The sequence below is a fragment of the Oncorhynchus masou genome, unplaced genomic scaffold (assembly GCF_036934945.1).
Source record: "Oncorhynchus masou masou isolate Uvic2021 unplaced genomic scaffold, UVic_Omas_1.1 unplaced_scaffold_1006, whole genome shotgun sequence".
NCBI lineage: Eukaryota > Metazoa > Chordata > Actinopteri > Salmoniformes > Salmonidae > Oncorhynchus > Oncorhynchus masou.
In genome coordinates, this window is record NW_026999758.1 from 167,356 (window position 1) to 193,018 (window position 25,663).

Genomic DNA, 25,663 nt, shown 5'->3' on the forward strand with positions numbered 1-25,663 from the left:
TTCATAGAAAATGCTTTGGTAACAGAGGCAACCACCCATTCATGCCATGTATTGAATTGCCAGACAGACAGACAAGAGAAACAGAGAACGACAGACAAAGAGACTGAGACGTTTTCATCAGTTTAAGCTAGAGATATGTTTTTTCATGGGCTGCGTCTCAATCCACCACAATCCACCATGTCGGACGTCTGCATCTGCAGTGAAAGGTGACAGAGTTAGAGGGGTGGTTGTCAGACCATGAGACATCTGCAGTGAAAGGTGACAGAGTTAGAGGGGTGGTTGTCAGACCATGAGACATCTGCAGTGAAAGGTGACAGAGTTAGAGGGGTGGTTGTCAGACCATGAGACATCTGCAGTGAAAGGTGACAGAGTTAGAGGGGTGGTTGTCAGACCATGAGACATCTGCAGTGAAAGGTGACAGAGTTAAAGGGGTGGTTGTCAGACCATGAGACATCTGCAGCGCTTTTGAGATCCGTCTCTTTTAAACAACGGACATCCGTCTCTTTTAAACAACGAACATCCCTCTCTTTTAAACAACGGACATCCCTCTCTTTTAAACAACGGACATCCCTCTCTTTTAAACAACGGACATCCGTCTCTTTTAAACAACGGACATCCCTCTCTTTTAAACAACGGACATCCCTCTCTTTTAAACAACGGACATCCCTCTCTTTTAAACAACGGACATCCGTCTCTTTTAAACAACGGACATCCGTCTCTTTTAAACAACGGACATCCGTCTCTTTTAAACAACGGACATCCCTCTGTTTTAAAGATAACATCCTTTATACAAAAAAAGGACAATATTTCCACCCAGTTAATCATAGACAGACTTTATAAAAACAGGAAGTCATTGGAACTAAAACATCAACTCCTGCAGACATGGATCCGCCTGGTTCTGTTCTGACGCCGAGGTCTGTGTGTTACTGAAGCCTTCGGACCTCCTCCACGTCTGTGTCCAGGTGCCCTGGGGGTTAAGAGCCAGCCTGTCACACACACACACACACACACTGATTTAGTCTGCAGCTTCAGCGGAACACAGACACCACACGCACAGTGTCACGTACCTCTCACTCCTGTCCCTCTGCCTAGGCTTGTAGAGGAGCGAGACTGTTTCCCTCTGTCACATACACATACATGCACAGACACACACAAAGACAAAGACACAGAGGTTTATGTTATTCTGTCTGGAACCCTAAAGCCTTGCATAGGCTTTGCACCCAGCAGGCAAACAGGGTCATGTGACCTGAACAGTCAGTGATCACATGTGCTGTACGTTGTGGTAGTGTGTTCGTGTGTGTGTACTTTAGTGCTAAAAGTCCTCACAAGAATAGTAAACCAAGAAAAATATATATATATATTTTAGGTTTAGGGGGTTAGGGTTAGAATTAGGTCCAAGGTTAGGTTTAGGGGGGTTAGGGTTAGAATTAGGGTTAGGATTAAGGTTAGGTTTAGGGGTTAGGGTTAGAATTAGGGTGAGGTTTAAGGTTAGGTTTAGGGGTTAGGGTTAGGTTTAAGGTTAGGTTTAGGGGTTAGGGTTAGAATTAGGGTTAGGTTTAAGGTTAGGTTTAGGGGGTTAGGGTTAGAATTAGGGTTAGGTTTAAGGTTAGGTTTAGGGGGTTAGGGTCAGAATTAGGGTTAGGTTTAGGGGTTAGGGTTAGAATTAGGGTTAGGTTTAGGGGGTTAGGGTTAGAATTAGGGTTAGGTTCAAGGTTAGGTTTAGGGGTTAGGGTTAGAATTAGGGTTAGGTTTAAGGTTAGGTTTAGGGGGGTTAGGGTTAGAATTAGGGTTAGGTTTAAGGTTAGGTTTAGGGGTTAGGGTCAGAATTAGGGTTAGGTTTAGGGGTTAGGGTTAGAATTAGGGTTAGGTTTAGGGGGTTAGGGTTAGAATTAGGGTTAGGTTCAAGGTTAGGTTTAGGGGGTTAGGGTTAGAATTAGGGTTAGGTTTAAGGTTAGGTTTAGGGGTTAGGGTTAGGTTTAAGGTTAGGTTTAGGGGTTAGGGTCAGAATTAGGGTTATGTTTAAGGTTAGGGTTAGAATTAGGGTTAGGTTTAGGGGGTTAGGGTTAGAATTAGGGTTAGGTTTAGGGGGTTAGGGTTAGAATTAGGGTTAGGTTTAGGGGGTTAGGGTTAGAATTAGGGTTAGGTTTAAGGTTAGGGTTAGAATTAGGGTTAGGTTTAAGGGGTTAGGGTTAGAATTAGGGTTAGGTTTAAGGGGTTAGGGTTAGAATTAGGGTTAGGTTTAAGGGGTTAGGGTTAGAATTAGGGTTAGGTTTAAGGTTAGGTTAAGGGGGGTAGGGTTAGAATTAGGGTTAGGTTTAAGGGGTTAGGGTTAGAATTAGGGTTAGGTTTAAGGTTAGGTTTAGAATTAGGGTTAGGTTTAAGGTTAGGTTTAGGGAATCAATTGATGGTCCCCAAAAAGTCCTCACAAGTATAGTAACACTGTGTGTGTGTTTCACCTGGATCCTCTTCTGTCTCTGTTGATGTAGCATGTTGATGATGTCCTCTCTCCGTCTGGCCTAGAACACACACACCTCAGGAGTAAAAAGGTTGATGTAGCATGTTGATGATGTCCTCTTTCTGTCTGTATACCACTACATATCTACAATACAACATGTATAATACCACCAGTACAATACAACATGTATAATACCACCACTACAATACAACATGTATAATACCACCACTACAATACAACATGTATAATACCACCAGTACAATACAACATGTATAATACCACCACTACAATACAACATGTATAATACCACCACCACTACAATACAACATGTATAATACCACCACTACAATACAACATGTATAATACCACCACTACTACAATACAACATGTATAATACCACCACCACTACAATACAACATGTATAATACCACCACCACTACAATACAACATGTATAATACCACCACTACAATACAACATGTATAATACCACCACTACAACACAACATGTATAATACCACCACCACTACAATACAACATGTATAATACCACCACCACTACAATACAACATGTATAATACCACCACCACTACAATACAACATGTATAATACCACCACCACTACAATACAACATGTATAATACCACCACCACTACAATACAACATGTATAATACCACCACCACTACAATACAACATGTATAATACCACCACCACTACAATACAACATGTATAATACCACCACCACTACAATACAACATGTATAATACCACCACCACTACAATACAACATGTATAATACCACCACTACAATACAACATGTATAATACCACCACTACTACAATACAACATGTATAATACCACTACTACAATACAACATGTATAATACCACCACTACAACACAACATGTATAATACCACCACTACAATACAACATGTATAATACCACCACCACTACAATACAACATGTATAATACCACCACTACAATACAACATGTATAATACCACCACTACAACACAACATGTATAATACCACCACTACAATACAACATGTATAATACCACCACTACAATACAACATGTATAATACCACCACTACTACAATACAACATGTATAATACCACCACTACTACAATACAACATGTATAATACCACCACTACAACACAACATGTATAATACCACCACTACAACACAACATGTATAATACCACCACTACAATACAACATGTATAATACCACCACCACAACAATACAACATGTATAATACCACCACCACAACAATACAACATGTATAATACCACCACCACAACAATACAACATGTATAATACCACCACTACAACACAACATGTATAATACCACCACTACAATACAACATGTATAATACCACCACTACAATACAACATGTATAATACCACCACTACAATACAACATGTATAATACCACCACCACTACAATACAACATGTATAATACCACCACTACAACACAACATGTATAATACCACCACTACAACACAACATGTATAATACCACCACTACTACAATACAACATGTATAATACCACCACTACTACAATACAACATGTATAATACCACCACTACAATACAACATGTATAATACCACCACTACAATACAACATGTATAATACCACCACTACAATACAACATGTATAATACCACCACCACTACAACACAACATGTATAATACCACCACTACAACACAACATGTATAATACCACCACTACAACACAACATGTATAATACCACCACTACAACACAACATGTATAATACCACCACTACAATACAACATGTATAATACCACCACCACTACAACACAACATGTATAATACCACCACTACAACACAACATGTATAATACCACCACTACAATACAACATGTATAATACCACCACCACTACAACACAACATGTATAATACCACCACTACAACACAACATGTATAATACCACCACTACAATACAACATGTATAATACCACCACTACAATACAACATGTATAATACCACCACCACCACAACACAACATGTATAATACCACCACTACAACACAACATGTATAATACCACCACTACAATACAACATGTATAATACCACCACTACAATACAACATGTATAATACCACCACCACCACAACACAACATGTATAATACCACCACCACTACAACACAACATGTATAATACCACCACTAAAATACAACATGTATAATACCACCACCACAATACAACATGTATAATACCACCACCACTACAACACAACATGTATAATACCACCATTACTACAACACAACATGTATAATACCACCACTACTACAATACAACATGTATAATACCACCACAATACAACATGTATAATACCACCACTACAATACAACATGTATAATACCACCACCACTACAATACAACATGTATAATACCACCACTACAACACAACATGTATAATACCACCACTACAATACAACATGTATAATACCACCACTACTACAATACAACATGTATAATACCACCACTACAATACAACATGTATAATACCACCACTACAATACAACATGTATAATACCACCACCACCACAACACAACATGTATAATACCACCACCACTACAACACAACATGTATAATACCACCACTACAATACAACATGTATAATACCACCACCACAATACAACATGTATAATACCACCACCACTACAACACAACATGTATAATACCACCATTACTACAACACAACATGTATAATACCACCACTACTACAATACAACATGTATAATACCACCACTACAATACAACATGTATAATACCACCACTACAATACAACATGTATAATACCACCACCACAATACAACATGTATAATACCACCACCACAATACAACATGTATAATACCACCACCACTACAACACAACATGTATAATACCACCACTACAACACAACATGTATAATACCACCACTACAATACAACATGTATAATACCACCACTACAATACAACATGTATAATACCACCACTACAACACAACATGTATAATACCACCACTACAACACAACATGTATAATACCACCACTACAATACAACATGTATAATACCACCACTACTACAATACAACATGTATAATACCACCACTACTACAATACAACATGTATAATACCACCACTACAACACAACATGTATAATACCACCACTACAACACAACATGTATAATACCACCACTACAACACAACATGTATAATACCACCACTACAACACAACATGTATAATACCACCACTACAACACAACATGTATAATACCACCACCACTACAATACAACATGTATAATACCACCACCACTACAATACAACATGTATAATACCACCACCACTACAACACAACATGTATAATACCACCACTACTACAACACAACATGTATAATACCACCACTACAATACAACATGTATAATACCACCACCACTACAATACAACATGTATAATACCACCACCACTACAATACAACATGTATAATACCACCACTACAACACAACATGTATAATACCACCACCACTACAATACAACATGTATAATACCACCACCACTACAATACAACATGTATAATACCACCACCACTACAATACAACATGTATAATACCACCACTACAATACAACATGTATAATACCACCACCACTACAACATGTATAATACCACCACTACAATACAACATGTATAATACCACCACCACTACAACACAACATGTATAATACCACCACTACAATACAACATGTATAATACCACCACTACAATACAACATGTATAATACCACCACTACAATACAACATGTATAATACCACCACTACAATACAACATGTATAATACCACCACTACAATACAACATTTATAATACCACCACTACAACACAACATGTATAATACCACCACTACTACAACACAACATGTATACTACCACCACTACAATACAACATGTATAATACCACCACTACAATACAACATGTATAATACCACCACTACAACACAACATGTATAATACCACCACTACAATACAACATGTATAATACCACCACTACAATACAACTTGTATAATACCACCACTACAACACAACATGTATAATACCACCACTACAATACAACATGTATAATACCACCACTACATATCTACAATACAACATGTATAATACCAACACTACAATACAACACACCCTGTAGGACCTGCCTTGTTGATAGTGTTGTTAAGAAGGTAGAAACTAGGGCCTGTAGGACCTGCCTTGTTGATAGTGTTGTTAAGAAGGTAGAAACTAGGGCCTGTAGGACCTGCCTTGTTGACAGTGTTGTTAAGAAGGTAGAGTAGCGCTTTATCATGGACAGACTTCTCCCCATCTTAGCTACTGTTGTATCAATGTTTTGACCATGACAGTTTACAATCCAGGGTTACTCCAAGCAGTTTAGTCACCTCAATTTGCTCAATTTCCACATTATTCATTATGAGATGTAGTTGAAGTTTAGTGAATGATTTGTCCCAAATACAATGCTTTTAGTTTTAGAAATATTTAGGAGTAACATATTCCTTGCCACCCGTTCTGAAACTATCTGCAGCTCTTTGTTAAGTGTTGCAGTCATTTCAGTCGCTGTAGTAGCTGACGTGTATAGTGTTGAATCATTTGTATACATAGACACACTGGCTTTACTCAAAGCCATTGGCATGTCATTAGTAAAGATTGAAAAAAGTAAGGGGCCTAGACAGCTGCCCTGGGGAATTCCTGATTCTACCTGGATTATGTTGGGGAGGCTCCCATTAAATAACAGGGGCTACATACAGTAGACTATGCTACGGAGGGGGGAGGGGAAGATAGCCAACAATGAAAAAGATGTTCAGCTGGCAGGCAGACAGACACTGGAAAAGATGTTCAACTGGCAGGCAGACAGACACTGGAAAAGATGTTCAGCTGGCAGGCAGACAGACACTGGAAAAGATGTTCAACTGGCAGGCAGACAGACACTGGAAAAGATGTTCAGCTGGCAGGCAGACAGACACTGGAAAAGATGTTCAGCTGGCAGGCAGACAGACACTGGAAAAGATGTTCAGCTGGCAGGCAGGCAGACACTGGAAAAGATGTTCAGCTGGCAGGCAGACAGACACTGGAAAAGATGTTCAACTGGCAGGCAGACAGACACTGGAAAAGATGTTCAGCTGGCAGGCAGACAGACACTGGAAAAGATGTTCAGCTGGCAGGCAGACAGACACTGGAAAAGATGTTCAACTGGCAGGCAGACAGACACTGGAAAAGATGTTCAACTGGCAGGCAGACACTGGAAAATATGTTCAACTGGCAGGCAGACACTGGAAAAGATGTTCAGCTGGCAGGCAGGCAGACACTGGAAAAGATGTTCAACTGGCAGGCAGACAGACACTGGAAAAGATGTTCAACTGGCAGGCAGACAGACACTGGAAAAGACGTTCAACTGGCAGACAGACAGACACTGGAAAAGACGTTCAGCTGGCAGGCAGGCAGACAGACACTGGAAAAGATGTTCAGCTGGCAGGCAGACAGACACTGGAAAACGTTTCTGAGTGGCAGTAAGAGCTTTGCATAGACGCTTTGTTGAGTTTCTTGTGGGACTGGGAAAAACTGCCTGGAACGTAAAATAATGTTATTAACCGGTTCCCAGCCCTGCCCCTCATTCACTCACACACACACACACACACACAGTAATGTTGAAGCCCAGTGTGTGCAGCAGTAGCAGTAATTAGTAAACAGGCTATAAGGTTGATTTACAGGAGGGAGACAGAGAGAGAGACAGTCTTTCACTGGCTGATAGACCATTAGGAATATGCTGTGTGGGCACGTGTGTGTGTGTGTGTGTGTGTGTGTGTGTGTGTGTGTGTGTGTGTGTGTGTGTGTGTGTGTGTGTGTGTGTGTGTGTGTGTGTGTGTCTTGAGACGGTATGAGATACCCGAGTCAAGCTTTCAGTCAATTAATTCACCATCCCCCCTATAGCCCCTCTCTCTCTGTGTAATCAGTTAAAGGTCTACACATCAGATGGATGGACCATCAGCACACCACTATATCACTGGTCACTACCACCTCTACTCTAACACACACCCCGGGTCGTTTCCTCTCACCATGTCCATGTATCTCTGTCTCTCTTCCTGTCTCTGCTTCTGATGGCGAACCTCCTGCAGCCTCTCTCCTGTTTCACACACACACAGGGTTGGGGAGTAACAGATAACATCTAAGGGATTACAAAAAACAGTAACTGTAATCCGTTACGTTACCAGCAAATATATTATAATCAGATTACAGATGCTTTAGAAAAGCTAGATGATTACTTGGAGGATAATGTTTAAATTGACACTACTCTGTTTTCTCAATGACATTAAAATCAGCATTGAAAAAATGGCGCAAGTTTATGTTTGTTCCACTGAGCGAGTCTGACCACAAGTCAGACACTATGATGTAAGAGACCACTATGATGACAGAGACCACTATGATGTCAGAGACCACTATGATGTTGGGGACCACTATGTTGGGGACCACTATGATGACAGAGACCACTATGATGTCGGGGACCACTATGATGACAGAGACCACTATGATGACAGAGACCACTATGATGTCGGGGACCACTATGATGACAGAGACCACTATGATGACAGAGACCACTATGATGTCAGAGACCACTATGATGTCAGAGACCACTATGATGACAGAGACCACTATGATGTCAGAGACCACTATGATGTCAGAGACCACTATGATGTCAGAGACCACTATGATGTCAGAGACCACTATGATGCAGAGACCACTATGATGTCAGAGATCACTATGATGTCAGAGATCACTATGATGTCAGAGACCACTATGATGTCAGAGACCACTATGATGACAGAGACCACTATGATGTCAGAGACCACTATGATGTCAGAGACCACTATGATGCAGAGACCACTATGATGTCAGAGACCACTATGATGACAGAGACCACTATGATGCAGAGACCACTATGATGTCAGAGACCACTATGATGCAGAGACCACTATGATGTCAGAGACCACTGTGATGACAGAGACCACTATGATGTCAGAGACCACTATGATGACAGAGACCACTATGATGACAGAGACCACTATGATGTCAGAGACCACTATGATGACAGAGACCACTATGATGTCAGAGACCACTATGATGCAGAGACCACTATGATGTCAGAGACCACTATGATGTTAGAGACCACTATGATGACACACCAAATGTGTTTGATGGATCGTGGGAAAAGAGCAGGAAAAGGCTTTTGTAGGTTACAGTCCAAGCTACTGTATGTCTTCCAATGGAGCGACTGCTGTTGGCATCCAAAGATGATCCAACTTGAATAAACGCTTGGAGGTAATGACGACAGCAGTGGTGTCGTCTACGGCGATACAGTATCACTTACTATCGATATCTACATAGCGCATTGATGTGAATCACACTGCTGCTCTCTCATTTAGCTATTTGTGCCTTACGGATTGTGGTTGAATTCAAGAGGTTTAAGCTGCCTATCAATCATTGTTTTTTAAACCAGTGGACAGCCAGTGAAAAATGTGCTCTTGCAACAGCTGCATAGTGTGGATCCCAGCCTATAGAATAACAGCTGTATAGTGTGGATCCCAGCCTATAGAATAACAGCTGTATAGTGAGGATCCCAGCCTATGGAATAACAGCTGTATAGTGTGGATCCCAGCCTATAGAATAACAGCTGTATAGTGTGGATCCCAGCCTATAGAATAACAGCTGTATAGTGAGGATCCCAGCCTATAGAATAACAGCTGCATAGTGAGGATCCCAGCCTATAGAATAACAGCTGCATAGTGAGGATCCCAGCCTATAGAATAACAGCTGTATAGTGAGGATCCCAGCCTATTGAATAGCAGCTGTATAGTGTGGATCCCAGCCTATAGAATAACAGCTGTATAGTGAGGATCCCAGCCTATTGAATAACAGCTGTATAGTGCGGATCCCAGCCTATAGAATAACAGCTGCATAGTGTGGATCCCAGCCTATGGAATAACAGCTGTATAGTGAGGATCCCAGCCTATAGAATAACAGCTGTATAGTGCAGATCCCAGCCTATAGAATAACAGCTGCATAGTGCGGATCCCAGCCCATAGAATAACAGCTGCATAGTGCAGATCCCAGCCTATTGAATAACAGCTGTATAGTGTGGATCCCAGCCTATAGAATAACAGCTGCATAGTGAGGATCCCAACCTATGGAATAGCAGCTGCATAGTGAGGATCCCAGCCTATAGAATAACAGCTGTATAGTGAGGATCCCAGCCCATAGAATAACACCTGCATAGTGAGGATCCCAGCCTATAGAATAACAGCTGTATAGTGTGGATCCCAGCCTATAGAATAACACCTGCATAGTGAGGATCCCAGCCTATAAAATAACAGCTGCATAGTGAGGATCCCAGCCTATGGAATAACAGCTGCATAGTGTGGATCCCAGCCTATAGAATAACAGCTGCATAGTGAGGATCCCAGCCTATAGAATAACAGCTGCATAGTGAGGATCCCAGCCTATGGACTAAAAGTGGGGCCTTTATTGCTCAATCTAATTCATGCTGATAAAATAATTAAATCCATAGGCCTAATGGACACAAGCTCAAACTCCCACACTTTAGATAGACTTAAAAGGGACAATCTGTTGTTGCTATATACATTTTTGGACTTATATAAATATATAATTTATATCTCCATTGATTCTTGAAGAATATAACTTATAAATGCCTCATGAGCTTAGTTCAACTGTCACACTTCGTGAAAAACAAAATATAAGATTGTTTATATATACATGTTGTTGTAAACATTGTAAATGTAAACTCATAACATGGCAAAAACAATCAGTTTGGTATCATGGATGGTCCTTGCATCCACAGCTCTGTCTATTAACCTGAGAGTGATTACATTTCTCCAGGCCCATCCCTCAGCTTTTTACCAAAACAGAGGCGGGGTGACCATTTTGTTATTATTTCATCTGTGGACCTGCCCTTTAAACAGCTGCATATTATCAAGATATCGAAGTGTCACCAACAAAAAGGTAAACAAGAGGCCTATAGAAAATGCAGCATATGACATTCATTCTTCACATGTAAATAGCCCTTCTCAGTTGTGCTCACAGCATGCCATTCCATCAGCATTAATTTTCAACTCGAATCAATGAGCCCAATCAGTCCTCCATGACAACTAAATCATAAACAACAGAGTAGGACTGGCTAATAAGTCCTTAGTTTTGGCGTCATGCTCAGGTAAAACAATTTGGGGATCTCATAGTCCTATTCTTGACGATCAAAGGGTATAACATTTATTGGAATGACTGTAATTCTGATAGACTTTGGTTTTTAATGTAAAGAGATAATTGAATTGTATTATTATATGTAGTAGAAAGCGATGGGTTAGAAGAAGCCTACATAACCAACCCATAATGTAACATGTTACATCCATATATGACCAGCTATGTAAACCTTAACATTGATTTATCCTGCAATAGATGTTGTTCAATTGGTAACATACATGTCTTCTTCTAACGCCTCTTAAGGGGAAAGTAATCTAAAAGTAACTGAATGTAATCAGATTACGTTACTGAGTTTGGGTAATCTAAAAGTTATGTTACTGTCACGCCCTGACCGTAGACTGCTTTGTATGTTTCTATTTTTAGTTTGATCAGGGTGTGATGTGGGTGGGTAATCTATGTTGTAGGTCAAGGTTTTGTTCTTCTATGTGTTTGGCCTGGTATGGTTCTCAATCAGAGGCAGCTGTCTATTCGTTGTCTCTGATTGAGAACCATACTTAGGTAGCCTGTTTTCCCATTTTGAGTTGTGGGGGATTATTTTCTGGTTGGTGTTTGTTGCACCTGTCAGAAGGTCGTTTACCGTTTTGTTGTTTTTGTTTGTATTCATTCTGGGTTAACAGTGTTATGGATACATAACACGCTGCACTTTGGTCCTCCTCTCCTTCCACCAACAAAAATCGTTACAGTTACTGATTACAATTTTGGACAAATCAAAAATATTGGTCACATGCACATGGTTAGCAGATGTTATTGCAAGTGTAACGAAATGCTTATGAAGAATAAATGCTGTGCTCATGGAATGGCATACTTTGAGCACTACTAAAAAGTGATATTCACATGTGAAAAATGAATGTCATATGCTGCATTTGCCAATTGTTTACCTTTTTGTTGATGACAGGTAACTAATAAATGCAAAGAAAATAACCTACCCAACCCTACACATACATATATACATATATATATACATATATACATATATATATATATATATATACATATATATACATATATATATATATACATATATATATACATATATATATATACATATACATATACACATATATATATATACATATACATATACATATATATATATACACATACATACATACATACATACATACATACATACATATATACATATATATATATACATATATATATATACATACATACACATATATATACATACACATATATATATATACATACACATATATATATATATATACATACACATATATATATATATACATACACATATATATATACATACACATATATATATATATATACACACATATATATATACATACACATATATATCTATACATACACATATATATATACATATACATATATATATATACACACGTATATATACGTATATATACGTATACATACATATACATATATATATATACACACGTATATATACGTATATATACGTATACATATATGTATATATACATATATATACGTATATATATATGTATACACATATATATGTGTATGTACATATATATGTGTATATATACATACACATACATACATACATACATACATACATACATACATACATACATACATACATACATACACTGTATAATACATACATACATACACTGTATTATACATACATACATACATACACTGTATTATACATACATACATACATACATACATACATACATACATACATACATACATACATACATACATACATACATACATACATACATACATACATACATACATACATACATATAGTGATGTCTTTATGACTGTGATATCTAAGGAATGGCTGTATACTTACTATGGTCAGAAGAAGATGGTTTGAGAGCAGCATTGGTGTCTAAAAAGGAAAAATAAAATTATTTTTATTATTATTATTAAGCCCGGACAAACCATGAAATTATTAAATTATTTAATTGTTTTGGCACGTGACCTCAAATTGAGACTAGAAATGCAGGGGTATAAATGCAGGCACTGGTGTCTCGAAATGAATTGAAAAGGTTAATTCCCTAGTTAAAGCTGTGTGTTTGTATCCAATCAAAATTAGTTCACGCACTCCCAACACACAATAATGACATTAAAGCTCATAATCATGCAAAAGGTTCTTAGTTGACACTCACATGTTTTATTCTATACCCATTTGAGGAAAGACATTTTCTTAATTTGATTGATGATAAGATTAAATATTTCCAGGGGACCTCATGGGGTCCCGACTACATGTTTGGGAACCACTGATCTAGCCTATCCAGGAGGTAGAACACAGAAGGCTGCATATGTTACACAATACACAGTCCTGTACTAGTATAACTAAATATCTCATAGGGGAACAAATACTGCATCAGAAATAAGAGTGTGACAGCAGGTGAACCGAGCAGTGTGTCTCATCATGGTTTGTCCGGGCTAACTTTACCTTACCGACTACCAGAAGAGTCTCATCATGGTTTGTCCGGGCTAACTTTACCTTACCAACTACCAGAAGAGTCTCATGGTTTGTCCGGGCTAACTTTACCTTACCGACTACCAGAAGAGTCTCATCATGGTTTGTCCGGGCTAACTTTACCTTACCAACTACCAGAAGAGTCTCATCATGGTTTGTCCGGGCTAACTTTACCTTACCAACTACCAGGAGAGTCTCATGGTTTGTCCGGGCTAACTTTACCTTACCAACTACCAGAAGAGTCTCATCATGGTTTGTCCGGGCTAACTTTACCTTACCGACTACTAGAAGTGTCTCGTGGTTTGTCCGGGCTAACTTTACCTTACCAACTACCAGAAGAGTCTCATCGTGGTTTGTCCGGACTAATGTTACCTTACCGACTACTAGAAGTGTCTCATGGTTTGTCCGGGCTAACTTTACCTTACCGACTACCAGGAGTGTCTCGTGGTTTGTCCGGGCTATCGGCAGCCTCTGGCGGATGTCTGCGTTGACCAGGCGGGACTCTAGCGGAGGCAGCAGTGACAAAGAGGTCCACAGCTGCTTGGCGTGAGACACATCTTCAGGAGACGAGCCGTCAAACACCGTGAAGAAGTATTTATCCAACTCTGTCTCGAGCTGCTCTGCCTCTCTCCTCTCCTCCTCCTCCGTTACCCCAGCCCGCGGCTCTGACTCAAACATTACGATAGCCCGTGTGTTTTTTACCAACCAACAACAGAGCGGATATCACCGAATCATCAATATTATAAAGTAACCGAGCCACAGACGAACATTGATATTGCTACCTAGCTAAATGAGGAGATGATACACTGTAAGAAATGTTACGTTTTGGGAAACCCGGAAGTGCGGAGAGAGCGTCTGTTACCAAGGCGACAGGACGCTCCAGGAGGACACCGGTTTTCTGCCAGGTGACTGTGAATACATGGGACACTATTATAGTGTGTGTTGCATAAGGAATGGGGGGGGAAACTTGGGACACTATTATAGTGTGTGTTGCATAAGGAATGAGGGGGGGAATACATGGGACACTATTATAGTGTGTGTTGCATAAGGAATGGGGGGGGGGAATACATGGGACACTATTATAGTGTGTGTTGCATAAGGAATGAGGGGGGAATACATGGGACACTATTATAGTGTGTGTTGCATAAGGAATGAGGGGGGGAATACATGGGACACTATTATAGTGTGTGTTGCATAAGGAATGAGGGGGGGAACTTGGGACACTATTATAGTGTGTGTTGCATAAGGAATGAGGGGGAATACATGGGACACTATTATAGTGTGTGTTGCATAAGGAATGGGGGAATACATGGGACACTATTATAGTGTGTGTTGCATAAGGAATGAGGGGGAATACATGGGACACTATTATAGTGTGTGTTGCATAAGGAATGAGGGGGAATACATGGGACACTATTATAGTGTGTGTTGCATAAGGAATGAGGGGGGGAATACATGGGACACTATTATAGTGTGTGTTGCATAAGGAATGAGGGGGAATACATGGGACACTATTATAGTGTGTGTTGCATAAGGAATGAGGGGGGAATACATGGGACACTATTATAGTGTGTGTTGCATAAGGAATGAGGGGGGGAATACATGGGACACTATTATAGTGTGTGCGTGTGTCTGAAACAGAATTACATATTAGTGGTATAAAATATGTTATGTTGGCAGTATGGTTCGTAATTGCAGTGTGTTTAGACAATCAGCTAACAACACTGCCTACACACCAGCCCCAACATGCGCCAGAGCAGAGGAGACTACTGAAGACAAGCCAGTCAGTTACTAGGAGCTGCATTTTTTGCCTGTATTCTCAACAACAGTAACTAGGTGTTATTTTTTTGCCTGTATTCTCAACAACAGTAACTAGGTGTTAATTTTTTTGCCTGTATTCTCAACAACAGTAACTAGGTGTTAACATTTTTTGCCTGTATTCTCAACAACAGTGACTAGGTGTTAAGTCTATATTCTCAACAACAGTAACTAGGTGTTAAGTCTATATTCTCAACAACAGTGACTAGGTGTTAAGTCTATATTCTCAACAACAGTGACTAGGTGTTAAGTCTATATTCTCAACAACAGTAACTAGGTGTTAAGTCTATATTCTCAACAACATTAATTAGAGTTAAGTCTATATTCTCAACAACAGTGACTAGGTGTTAAGTCTATATTCTCAACAACAGTAACTAGGTGTTAAGTCTATATTCTCAACAACATTAATTAGAGTTAAGTCTATATTCTCAACAACAGTGACTAGGTGGGGGACACAGGCATTTGTTCAATGGGTTTCATTGTAACGACATAATTTAACAGCATCCGAACAGTCCACCGTGCATTGGCACATTTCCTCCCATTCCAATGGTGTGGTGATGTTTTTTAAGGTGAGGGAGCGCAAAATGTAGTTTTTAAACGATGTCATAATTTCTCAATCAAAGTTGGTAGCATATTGAATGTCATTGTAGAATAGGCCAATTGCAACGTCTGCCTATGCCCATACCAGTGGAGGCTTCTGAGGGGAGGACGGCTCGTAATAATGTCTGGAACAGAGCAAATGGAATGGCATCAAAACATGGAAACCATGGAAACCATGGATTCAGCTTTATCTAACTTTACAAAACGAGCACCATTGTGAGAAGTGATAATCTTATATTTGTAATAATAATGTTAACTATAAAATATATTTTCTGAAGAAATTGTGGTGTGCTTGCTAGCTTGTTTTGAAACGTTTAGAAAATCTTAATGTCGTTTTAATGTTTGTAGCTGAAATGGTTAAAGAGCGCTAGCATGAAAATGTCTACCACCGTGTTCTTATTTTTGGCATTGAATCCATGAAGTGTTATGCTAATTTATGCAAATGACCACTGCTTGTAGTTTATAAACGTTGTTAGGAATGTGAAGTCAGGATAGACTGAACATAAGAAAGTTGGTTTGGTGTCTCTAGCTTAAACATTTCAAGAGTTACTGTTGGTGAGTTATTTTATGCAAATGTATGCAAATGTATATAGTTATAGTTGATACAAAATGTAAAGAATTTGAAGTTAGGCTAGCTTGAACATGTGAAAGTTGGTTTGGTGTCTCGAGCTTGAACGGTTCAAGAGGCACTGTTGGTGAGCTGATTTATGCAAATGTATGCACATTTGTCTAGTTATAGTTGATAAAAGTTTTAAAGAATTTTAAGTTAGGATAGCCTGAACTTTTGAAAGTTGGTTTGGTGTTCAAGAGGTCCATGTGTAGGTTCTGACAGACAGAGCGGTCTATGTGAAGGGTCTGACAGACAGAGCGGTCCATGTGTAGGTTCTGACAAACAGAGCGGTACCTGGGAAGGTTCTGACAGACAGAGCGGTACCTGTGAAGGTCCTGACAGACAGAGCGGTCCATGTGAAGGTCCTGACAGACAGAGCGGTCCATGTGAAGGTTCTGACAGACAGAGCGGTCTATGTGAAGGTTTTGACAGACAGAGCGGTCCATGTGAAGGTCCTGACAGACAGAGCGGTCCATGTGAAGGTTCTGACAGACAGAGCGGTACCTGGGAAGGTTCTGACAGACAGAGCGGTACCTGTGAAGGTTCTGACAGACAGAGCAGTCCATGTGAAGGTCCTGACAGACAGAGCGGTCCATGTGAAGGTTCTGACAGACAGAGCGGTCTATGTGAAGGTTCTGACAGACAGAGCGGTACCTGGGAAGGTTCTGACAGACAGAGCGGTCCATGTGTAGGTTCTGACAGACAGAGCAGTCCATGTGAAGGTTTTGACAGACAGAGTGGTACCTGTGAAGGTTCTGACAGACAGAGCGGTCCATGTGAAGGTTCTGACAGACAGAGTGGTACCTGTGAAGGTTCTGACAGACAGAGCGGTCCATGTGAAGGTTCTGACAGACAGAGCGGTCTATGTGAAGGTTCTGACAGACACAGTGGTACCTGTGAAGGTTCTGACAGACAGAGTGGTACCTGTGAAGGTTCTGACAGACAGAGCGGTCTTTGTGAACGTTCTGACAGACAGGGTGGTACCTGTGAAGGTTCTGACAGACAGAGCGGTCTATGTGAACGTTCTGACAGACAGAGCGGTCCATGGTACTGAGTCTGGTTACCATATCAATGAATGAGATGGTACTGAGTCTGGTTAACATATCAATGAATGAGATGGTACTGAGTCTGGTTATCTCCATGGTGCATTGTTTCTGTCAGAGGTACTACCGCAAGCTGCTGTCAATCAATCAATCAATCAATCACATTGGAACTCGCATCACCTGTGCTCTTCCCTCATACACAGCTGATTTAAACGAGGTGTGTTTAGCAACAGGCTCTTATATAGAATCTGTTGGTTCTAGTCTCAAGCTGCTGCTAACTGCATGAACTGTCTGTCATCTAGAAGAGTTCAGAGAGAAACGGTAACATTTAAAAGCAGATTTGTTTGCTCGGGATTGGGACACTTTGTCATTTGTTTTCGAAAGCTGCAGTTTAATTAAGCCTTTAAGTAGTGTCTGTGTTGCTAAGGTTGTGTTAAGTTTAGGTGGTTTGACGTTCTAACAATGAAGGAAGAGATTGCAGCAGCAGTGTTCTTCGTTGCTCGGCTGGCGAAGCGCCATGGTAGTTTAGATGCTGAAAGCAGAGAGGAGTTTGCTGCTGCCCTCACCTCAGCCCTGTTTGACACCTACAAGACCCACTGGTACCCTCACACACCTGTCAAGGGACAAGCCTACCGGTCAGTAACTACACACTACACACACCTGTCAAGGGACAGGTCTACCGGTCAGTAACTACACACACCTGTCAAGGGAGAGGCCTACCGGTCAGTAACTACACACACCTGTCAAGGGACAGACCTACCGGTCAGTAGCTACACACACCTGTCAAGGGACAGGCCTACCGGTCAGTAGCTACACACACCTGTCAAGGGACAGGCCTACCGGTCAGTAGCTACACACACCTGTCAAGGGACAGGCCTACCGGTCAGTAGCTACACACACCTGTCAAGGGACAGGCCTACCGGTCAGTAGCTACACACACCTGTCAAGGGACAGGCCTACTGGTCAGTAACTACACACACCTGTCAAGGGACAGGCCTACCGGTCAGTAACTATACACACCTGTCAAGGGACAGGCCTACTGGTCAGTAACTACACACACCTGTCAAGGGACAGGCCTACCGGTCAGTAACTACACACTACACACACCTGTCAAGGGACAGGCCTACCGGTCAGTAACTATACACTACACACACCTGTCAAGGGACAGATCTACCGGTCAGTAACTACACACACCTGTCAAGGGACAGGCCTACCGGTCAGTATTAACCACACACCTGTCAAGGGACAGGCCTACCGGTCAGTAACTACACACTACACACACACCTGTCAAGGGACAGGCCTACCGGTCAGTAACTACACACACCTGTCAAGGGACAGGCCTACCGGTCAGTAACTACACACTACACACACCTGTCAAGGGACAGGCCTACCGGTCAGTAACTATACACTACACACACCTGTCAAGGGACAGATCTACCGGTCAGTAGCTACACACACCTGTCAAGGGACAGGCCTACCGGTCAGTAACTACACACTACACACACCTGTCAAGGGACAGGCCTACCGGTCAGTAACTACACAGGCAAGATTGTCTCTGGCTTTGTGTTCCGGTGTGTATAACCATTGTGCATGTGTTAGGTGCCTGCGAATGAACCGAGCTCAGCTGAGGGACCCTGTGTTGGAGAGGGCGTGTTTACGGAGTGCTGTCTGTTACGAGGACCTGGGGTTGCCACGGGAGATGACAATCTGGGTCGACCCTGGAGAAGTGTCCTGCAGGTGAGTGCTATTGTACTGGTATGTCTTACTGGAGCCTCTCGGGCAGAGACTGTCAATTGGTGTGCCAAATTCAGCCCCTTGGCATGTTAAATGTAGACATAAGACTAAAAACCCACTTGGAATTCACCACAATTATCTATTTTAAGAAATCTATACCCAAGTATTTACACTCATAAATAGATGTTTGGGAGCATAAATAGATGTATGGGAACATGTACAAATGTCAGGTTTGAAATGGTCAAATACAATGTCTTTGGGCTTCATGGCTCAATTTGCGGTGTACGTGTTCCGTCCCCCGAACCTCATCTCCAGAACAACTCAATCTAGTTGACACCTGTTCTAGGGTTCCAGAAGGTTCTACTTGACCCCGGCTTCTCAGTTATCCACAAACTGGTGCTGTGGAGACATGTTCATTAGGGTGGAGCCAGCCGGGGTCATGTTCATTAGGGTGGAGCCAGCCGGGGTCATGTTCATTAGGGTGGAGCCAGCCGGGGTCATGTTCATTGCAAAAGTTTTTTACAGAATGAGCTAATGAATATGACCCAGGATTGTGTTGATTAGGCCAGTGGTTTTCAAACCTCTCCTTGGAGACCCCCAGCTACATGTGATTATTAGACCAAACCTCTCCACGGGACCCCCTGTATTCAATTCATTCCAGAGCTACCACACCTGATTCAAATAATATCACGCTTTTGTCTACTTAAATCAGGTGAGCTAGTTCAGGGCTAGAATAAAACAGAATTCTGACGGGGGGTGCACAAGGAGAGGTTTGAGTAATGTGTTGGTCTGGCTCCGCTAGAACCTCCCTCTGCTTGTTAATCTGAGCCCAGGGGAAGGGGCTACTGTGTGGCAGGAATGTTGTGATGCGTTTCCTGTGTAGGTACGGAGAGCGCAGCGTTCCCTTCTGTGTGATGCAGCTGCAGGGCTGTCACCAGGGTGACAAGGAGTTTTCCCGACGTATACATAATGCAGTGGAGCGGGCCGCCTCCGACATCCAATCAGGTGCTCTGCTTTTCTGTCTTATGTTTTCTGTTTCTCAGACAAATATTTTGTATTTCTTACCCTGATTATCAAATGTGTTGCAACGTGTATGGGGGGATTGGATTACGCTGAGCTGCGGGAACCGGTCTATGGCACGTGGTGTAACTGGTCAAAGCGCTGATGGAGGCGCGTCCTCAAATTAAACAGTAATCTGCGCAGCTTGGTCATGTTGCCAGGTCGCAATTGTAAATGAGAACTTGTTCTCAACTTGCCTACCTGGTTAAATAAAGGTGAAATAAATTTAAAAATGTTGTCGTCAAGGCAGCATGATGGTGCATTGTCCACAAACATGTATTTTATTGAAAATAAATGTTCTAACTAGATTTCACTGGAAGGCAATTCCCAATGAACTGTTCTGGAAGGTTCTACAGTTGTTTTACTGTAGCCGGTAGGGCAGGGATCGTCAACTGCTTTTGATAAAGACGCCAATCCCTTTTCCCTTGAACAGACTCCTACTCCTTATCCACATCATTTAGTCTACGTCACTTTTGTTTTGAGCCGACTTCACTGCGGGATTTGAACGGGACACCTGGCTCACGCCCCGTTCCAAAACGAATACAACCACTTTTCAACCGGTGAACTCCTCTCACCTGGGTAACCCAGGCCAGATAATCAAATCCATTTACTGTGAAGTGTTTAAAGCTTTGATTTAATCCAATCAGGCTGCTCCGACGAGGAGGACGGGGACACCAGCATGAGTAGCAGTAGCAGCAGCCTATCCGCTCCCTGCCCTGCCCACAACCCGAAACCCAAAACCATCCCAACAGTCAGCAACCCCAACAGTGTCTACCAAGTAACTAACCAGGTAACTAGTGCTCTAGGGGTGTCTACCAGGTAACTAGTGCTCCAGGGATGTCTACCAGGTAACTAACAAACTAATGTAAAGAGCTCTGATGTAACAAAGCTCTAGGGCAGGGGTACCTAACTCTTACCATACCAGGTCTGGAGCCTCCTGGTTTTCTGTTCTACCTGATAATTGCATCCACCTTGTGTCCCAGGTCTAAACCAGTCCCTAATTTAGAAGGGGAACAATGAAGGGGGGGAGGAAATGCAGTGAAACTGGCTTTAAAGTCCAGAGTTGCATTTGAGCGCTCTAGGGATGTTAGATGGGGTTTAGATTCTGGTTGTGTTCAGACATTGCACAGTTGATGATGCAGTAACAGATGTGGCCCAGGTGTTGTAAGAGCTGGCAGGCATCAATGATGTGGTTGTGATGTGACTTTTTCTTTCTGTTCCAGTTCAGTGAGTTTGCCCCAGTGCCACCCCCTCCGGCCTGGGCAGCTTACTCCAACAGAAGGGCCTTCCCTGGAGATGGCTACCCACCCCACGGCCCCCCTCTGGAGGTCTGTTCGCCCAGCAGCACAGCAGCCAGTTCCAGCCTCCTAAAGGCATCAAACCCTACAGAGCCACCTCCTCCTTCACTGGGCCCAGGCAGGACAAGTACCACTGGGTCAGCAAGAACCGCTCCTAGAATGTCAACCTAGAACCTACTGGAAACAAGACCCCACTGGCTGCTTGGAGCCCAGAACACTTAAAAATATTAAAAGGTCAAAGTGTGAATAATGGAAAGGTCAAATCAATGCTGTTAAAGCATTTTTAAAGTTGCAGTATTTTTATTTAAAAAATATTTTATGTCTTAACTTGTGATTGTTAAACTGGAAAATATTGTCTGAATAAAATTGATTTGTTTTTAACAAACTGGTTGTCTGTTTGTAGTGGATTGTCTAGGACCTCGTTTAGATGAGTGTTTTCAGAGGAACGCTGGGTGGGAGTGTCCAGGTTGACATTGGTTCATATTATTCTGTGGGGTTCATTTGGTTAGTGACTGAGCTTCAATACTCATAAACCAACTAGGGTGAGTGAAGCCAGGATATGGATTTGTGCCAAATCAAGCACTGAAGACGAGGAGAATAACACTGAGTTGCAGGACAAAGAACAATTTGTTTGAAAAAAGGGGGAACTCTTTTCGTTTGGAACTGGTTTGGCTTCAAGATATTCAACCTCGACCAACAGTAAGTTGACGCATTGTGCTAGCCAAAGGTGGAAAAGCCAGTTTTTTTTACCACCTGAACCCTGCATGTGCGCAAATATGACTCTACCAGAATGCGTGCATCAAGTCCCAAGACTTCAAGCCAGGCCTGCCAGGCTGTCACTCAAGGTGTCATTCGTTAGTGACGAAGTGGAATGAGAACGAGTGCAATTGCAAAAAAACATGGAACGAATAAAGTTTATTTGAAATCTAGCTAAGAGAGACCTAGCCGTGTCTGCCAGAACACTACACCAAATCTCGGGACCGAGTTATCAACGAAATCCGTAAAGCTGCCTTCTCTACCACGGCAGACTTATGGTCAAGCCGGACCACAGAGCCATACATTAGCCTCAACATTCATTCCATTGACAACTGGAAGCTAAAAAGCAAATGCCTTCAGACCTTATTTCCCAGACGACCACACCGGAGACATAATCGCAGCTGGGCTGAGGGAGGCACTTTCATCAGGGGGCTTGAAAGAGTCGCTTCAAGTATGTATGACTACGGACAGTGGCTCGAACATAAAGCATTGGAGCTGAAAAATGGACAAGACGAGGGTGTTTCCCGCCCCATACACCTTTTTGATATGCCACACTTGTCAGGTGGATGGATTAACTCGGAAAAGGAGAAATGCTCACTAACAAGGATGTAAACTAAGTTGTGTGCAAAATTTGAGAGAAATAAGCTTTTTGTGCCTATGGAAAATGTATGGGGTCTTTATTTCAGCTCATGAAACATGGGACCAACACTTTAAATATACTGAACAGAAACGATGTAAAGGTTATGTAGGCTGGTAGGCTGTACATGTTGGATCAGAACCCATGCTGACTCTGGTAGGCTGTACATGTTGGATCAGAACCCATGCTGACTCTGGTAGGCTGTACATGTTGGATCAGAACCCATGCTGACTCTGGTAGGCTGTACATGTTGGATCAGAACCCATGCTGACTCTGGTAGGCTGTACATGTTGGATCAGAACCCATGCTGACTCTGGTAGGCTGTACATGTTGGATCAGAACCCATTCTGACTCTGGTAGGCTGTACATGTTGGATCAGAACCCATGCTGACTCTGGTAGGCTGTACATGTTGGATCAGAACCCATGCTGACTCTGGTAGGCTGTACATGTTGGATCAGAACCCATGCTGACTCTGGTAGGCTGTACATGTTGGATCAGAACCCATGCTGACTCTGGTAGGCTGTACATGTTGGATCAGAACCCATGCTGACTCTGGTAGGCTGTATATGTTGGATCAGAACCCATGATGTCTCTGGTAGGCTGTACATGTTGGATCAGAACTCATGCTGACTCTGGTAGGCTGTACATGTTGGATCAGAACCCATGCTGACTCTGGTAGGCTGTATATGTTGGATCAGAACCCATGCTGACTGGTTTCCTAGGCTGTACATGTTGGATCAGAAGCCATGCTGACTCTGGTTTCCTAGGCTGTACATGTTGGATCAGAAGCCATGCTGACTCTGGTTTCCTAGGCTGTACATGTTGGATCAGAAGCCATGCTGACTCTGGTTTCCTAGGCTGTACATGTTGGATCAGAACCCACACTGACTGGTATCCGAGGATGTAAATATTGGATCAGAACCCATGCTGACTCTGGTAGGCTGTACATGTTGGATCAGAACTCATGCTGACTCTAGTAGGCTGTACATGTTGGATCAGAACCCATGCTGACTCTGGTAGGCTGTACATGTTGGATCAGAACCCATGCTGACTCTGGTAAGCTGTACATGTTGGATCAGAACCCATGCTGACTCTGGTAGGCTGTACATGTTGGATCAGAACCCATGCTGACTCTGGTAGGCTGTACATGTTGGATCAGAACCCATGCTGACTCTGGTAGGCTGTACATGTTGGATCAGAACCCATCCTGACTGGTTTCCTAGGCTGTACATGTTGGGTCAGAACCCATGCTGACTCTGGTAGGCTATACATGTTGGGTCAGAACCCATGCTAACTCTGGTAGGCTGTACATGTTGGATCAGAACCCATGCTGACTCTGGTAGGCTGTACATGTTGGATCAGAACCCATGCAGACTGGTTTCCTAGGCTGTACATGTTGGATCAGAACCCATGCTGACTCTGGTTTTCTAGTCTGTACATGTTGGATCAGAACCCATGCTGACTCTGGTATGCTGTAAATGTTGGATCAGAACCCATGCTGCCTCTGGTTTCCTAGGCTGTACATGTTGGATCAGCACCCATGCTGACACTGGTAGGCTGTAAATGTTGGATCAGAACCCATGCTTCCTCTGTTTTCCTAGGCTGTACATGTTGGATCAGAACCCATGCTGACTCTGGTAGGCTGTATATGTTGGATCAGTACCCATCCTGCCTCTGGCTTCCTAGGCTGTACATGTTGGATCAGAACCCATGCTGACTCTGGTAGGCTGTATATGTTGGATCAGTACCCATGCTGCCTCTGGTAGCCTAGGCTGTATATTTTGCAGAACCCATTCTGACTCTGGTAACCTTGGCTGTAAATGTTGGATCAGAACCCACACTGACTGGTATCCGAGGATGTAAATATTGGATCAGAAC

At 42.0% G+C, this 25,663-nt stretch overlaps 2 protein-coding genes across 3 annotated transcripts; one reads left to right on the plus strand and one right to left on the minus strand.

Annotated features, from left to right (window-relative positions):
* Nucleotides 1–733: 733 nt before the first annotated feature.
* On the minus strand, nucleotides 734–15,120 carry LOC135528658 (cilia- and flagella-associated protein HOATZ-like). 2 transcript variants are annotated; one of them, XM_064957774.1, is made up of 6 exons: nucleotides 14,655–15,120; nucleotides 13,594–13,632; nucleotides 8,564–8,631; nucleotides 2,457–2,516; nucleotides 1,068–1,120; nucleotides 734–967 (listed from the first exon to the last, which is right to left on the minus strand). In XM_064957774.1, exons 1-6 carry the CDS (start codon nucleotides 14,905–14,907, stop codon nucleotides 868–870), a joined length of 573 nt encoding a protein of 190 aa, XP_064813846.1. In that variant the 5' UTR covers nucleotides 14,908–15,120; the 3' UTR covers nucleotides 734–867. The 2 variants fall into 2 exon arrangements, with proteins under 2 accessions (XP_064813846.1, XP_064813845.1); XM_064957773.1 differs by having other exon boundaries at nucleotides 734–986.
* Nucleotides 15,121–18,759: 3,639 nt separating this feature from the next.
* Nucleotides 18,760–22,618, plus strand: LOC135528657 (maternal B9.15 protein-like). The gene is given in 6 exon segments (XM_064957772.1): nucleotides 18,760–18,935; nucleotides 19,900–20,037; nucleotides 20,918–21,039; nucleotides 21,741–21,871; nucleotides 22,317–22,404; nucleotides 22,407–22,618. Coding segments are annotated over 6 exon segments (795 nt in total). The 5' UTR covers nucleotides 18,760–18,762; the 3' UTR covers nucleotides 22,550–22,618.
* The last annotated feature ends 3,045 nt before the right edge of the window (nucleotides 22,619–25,663 follow it).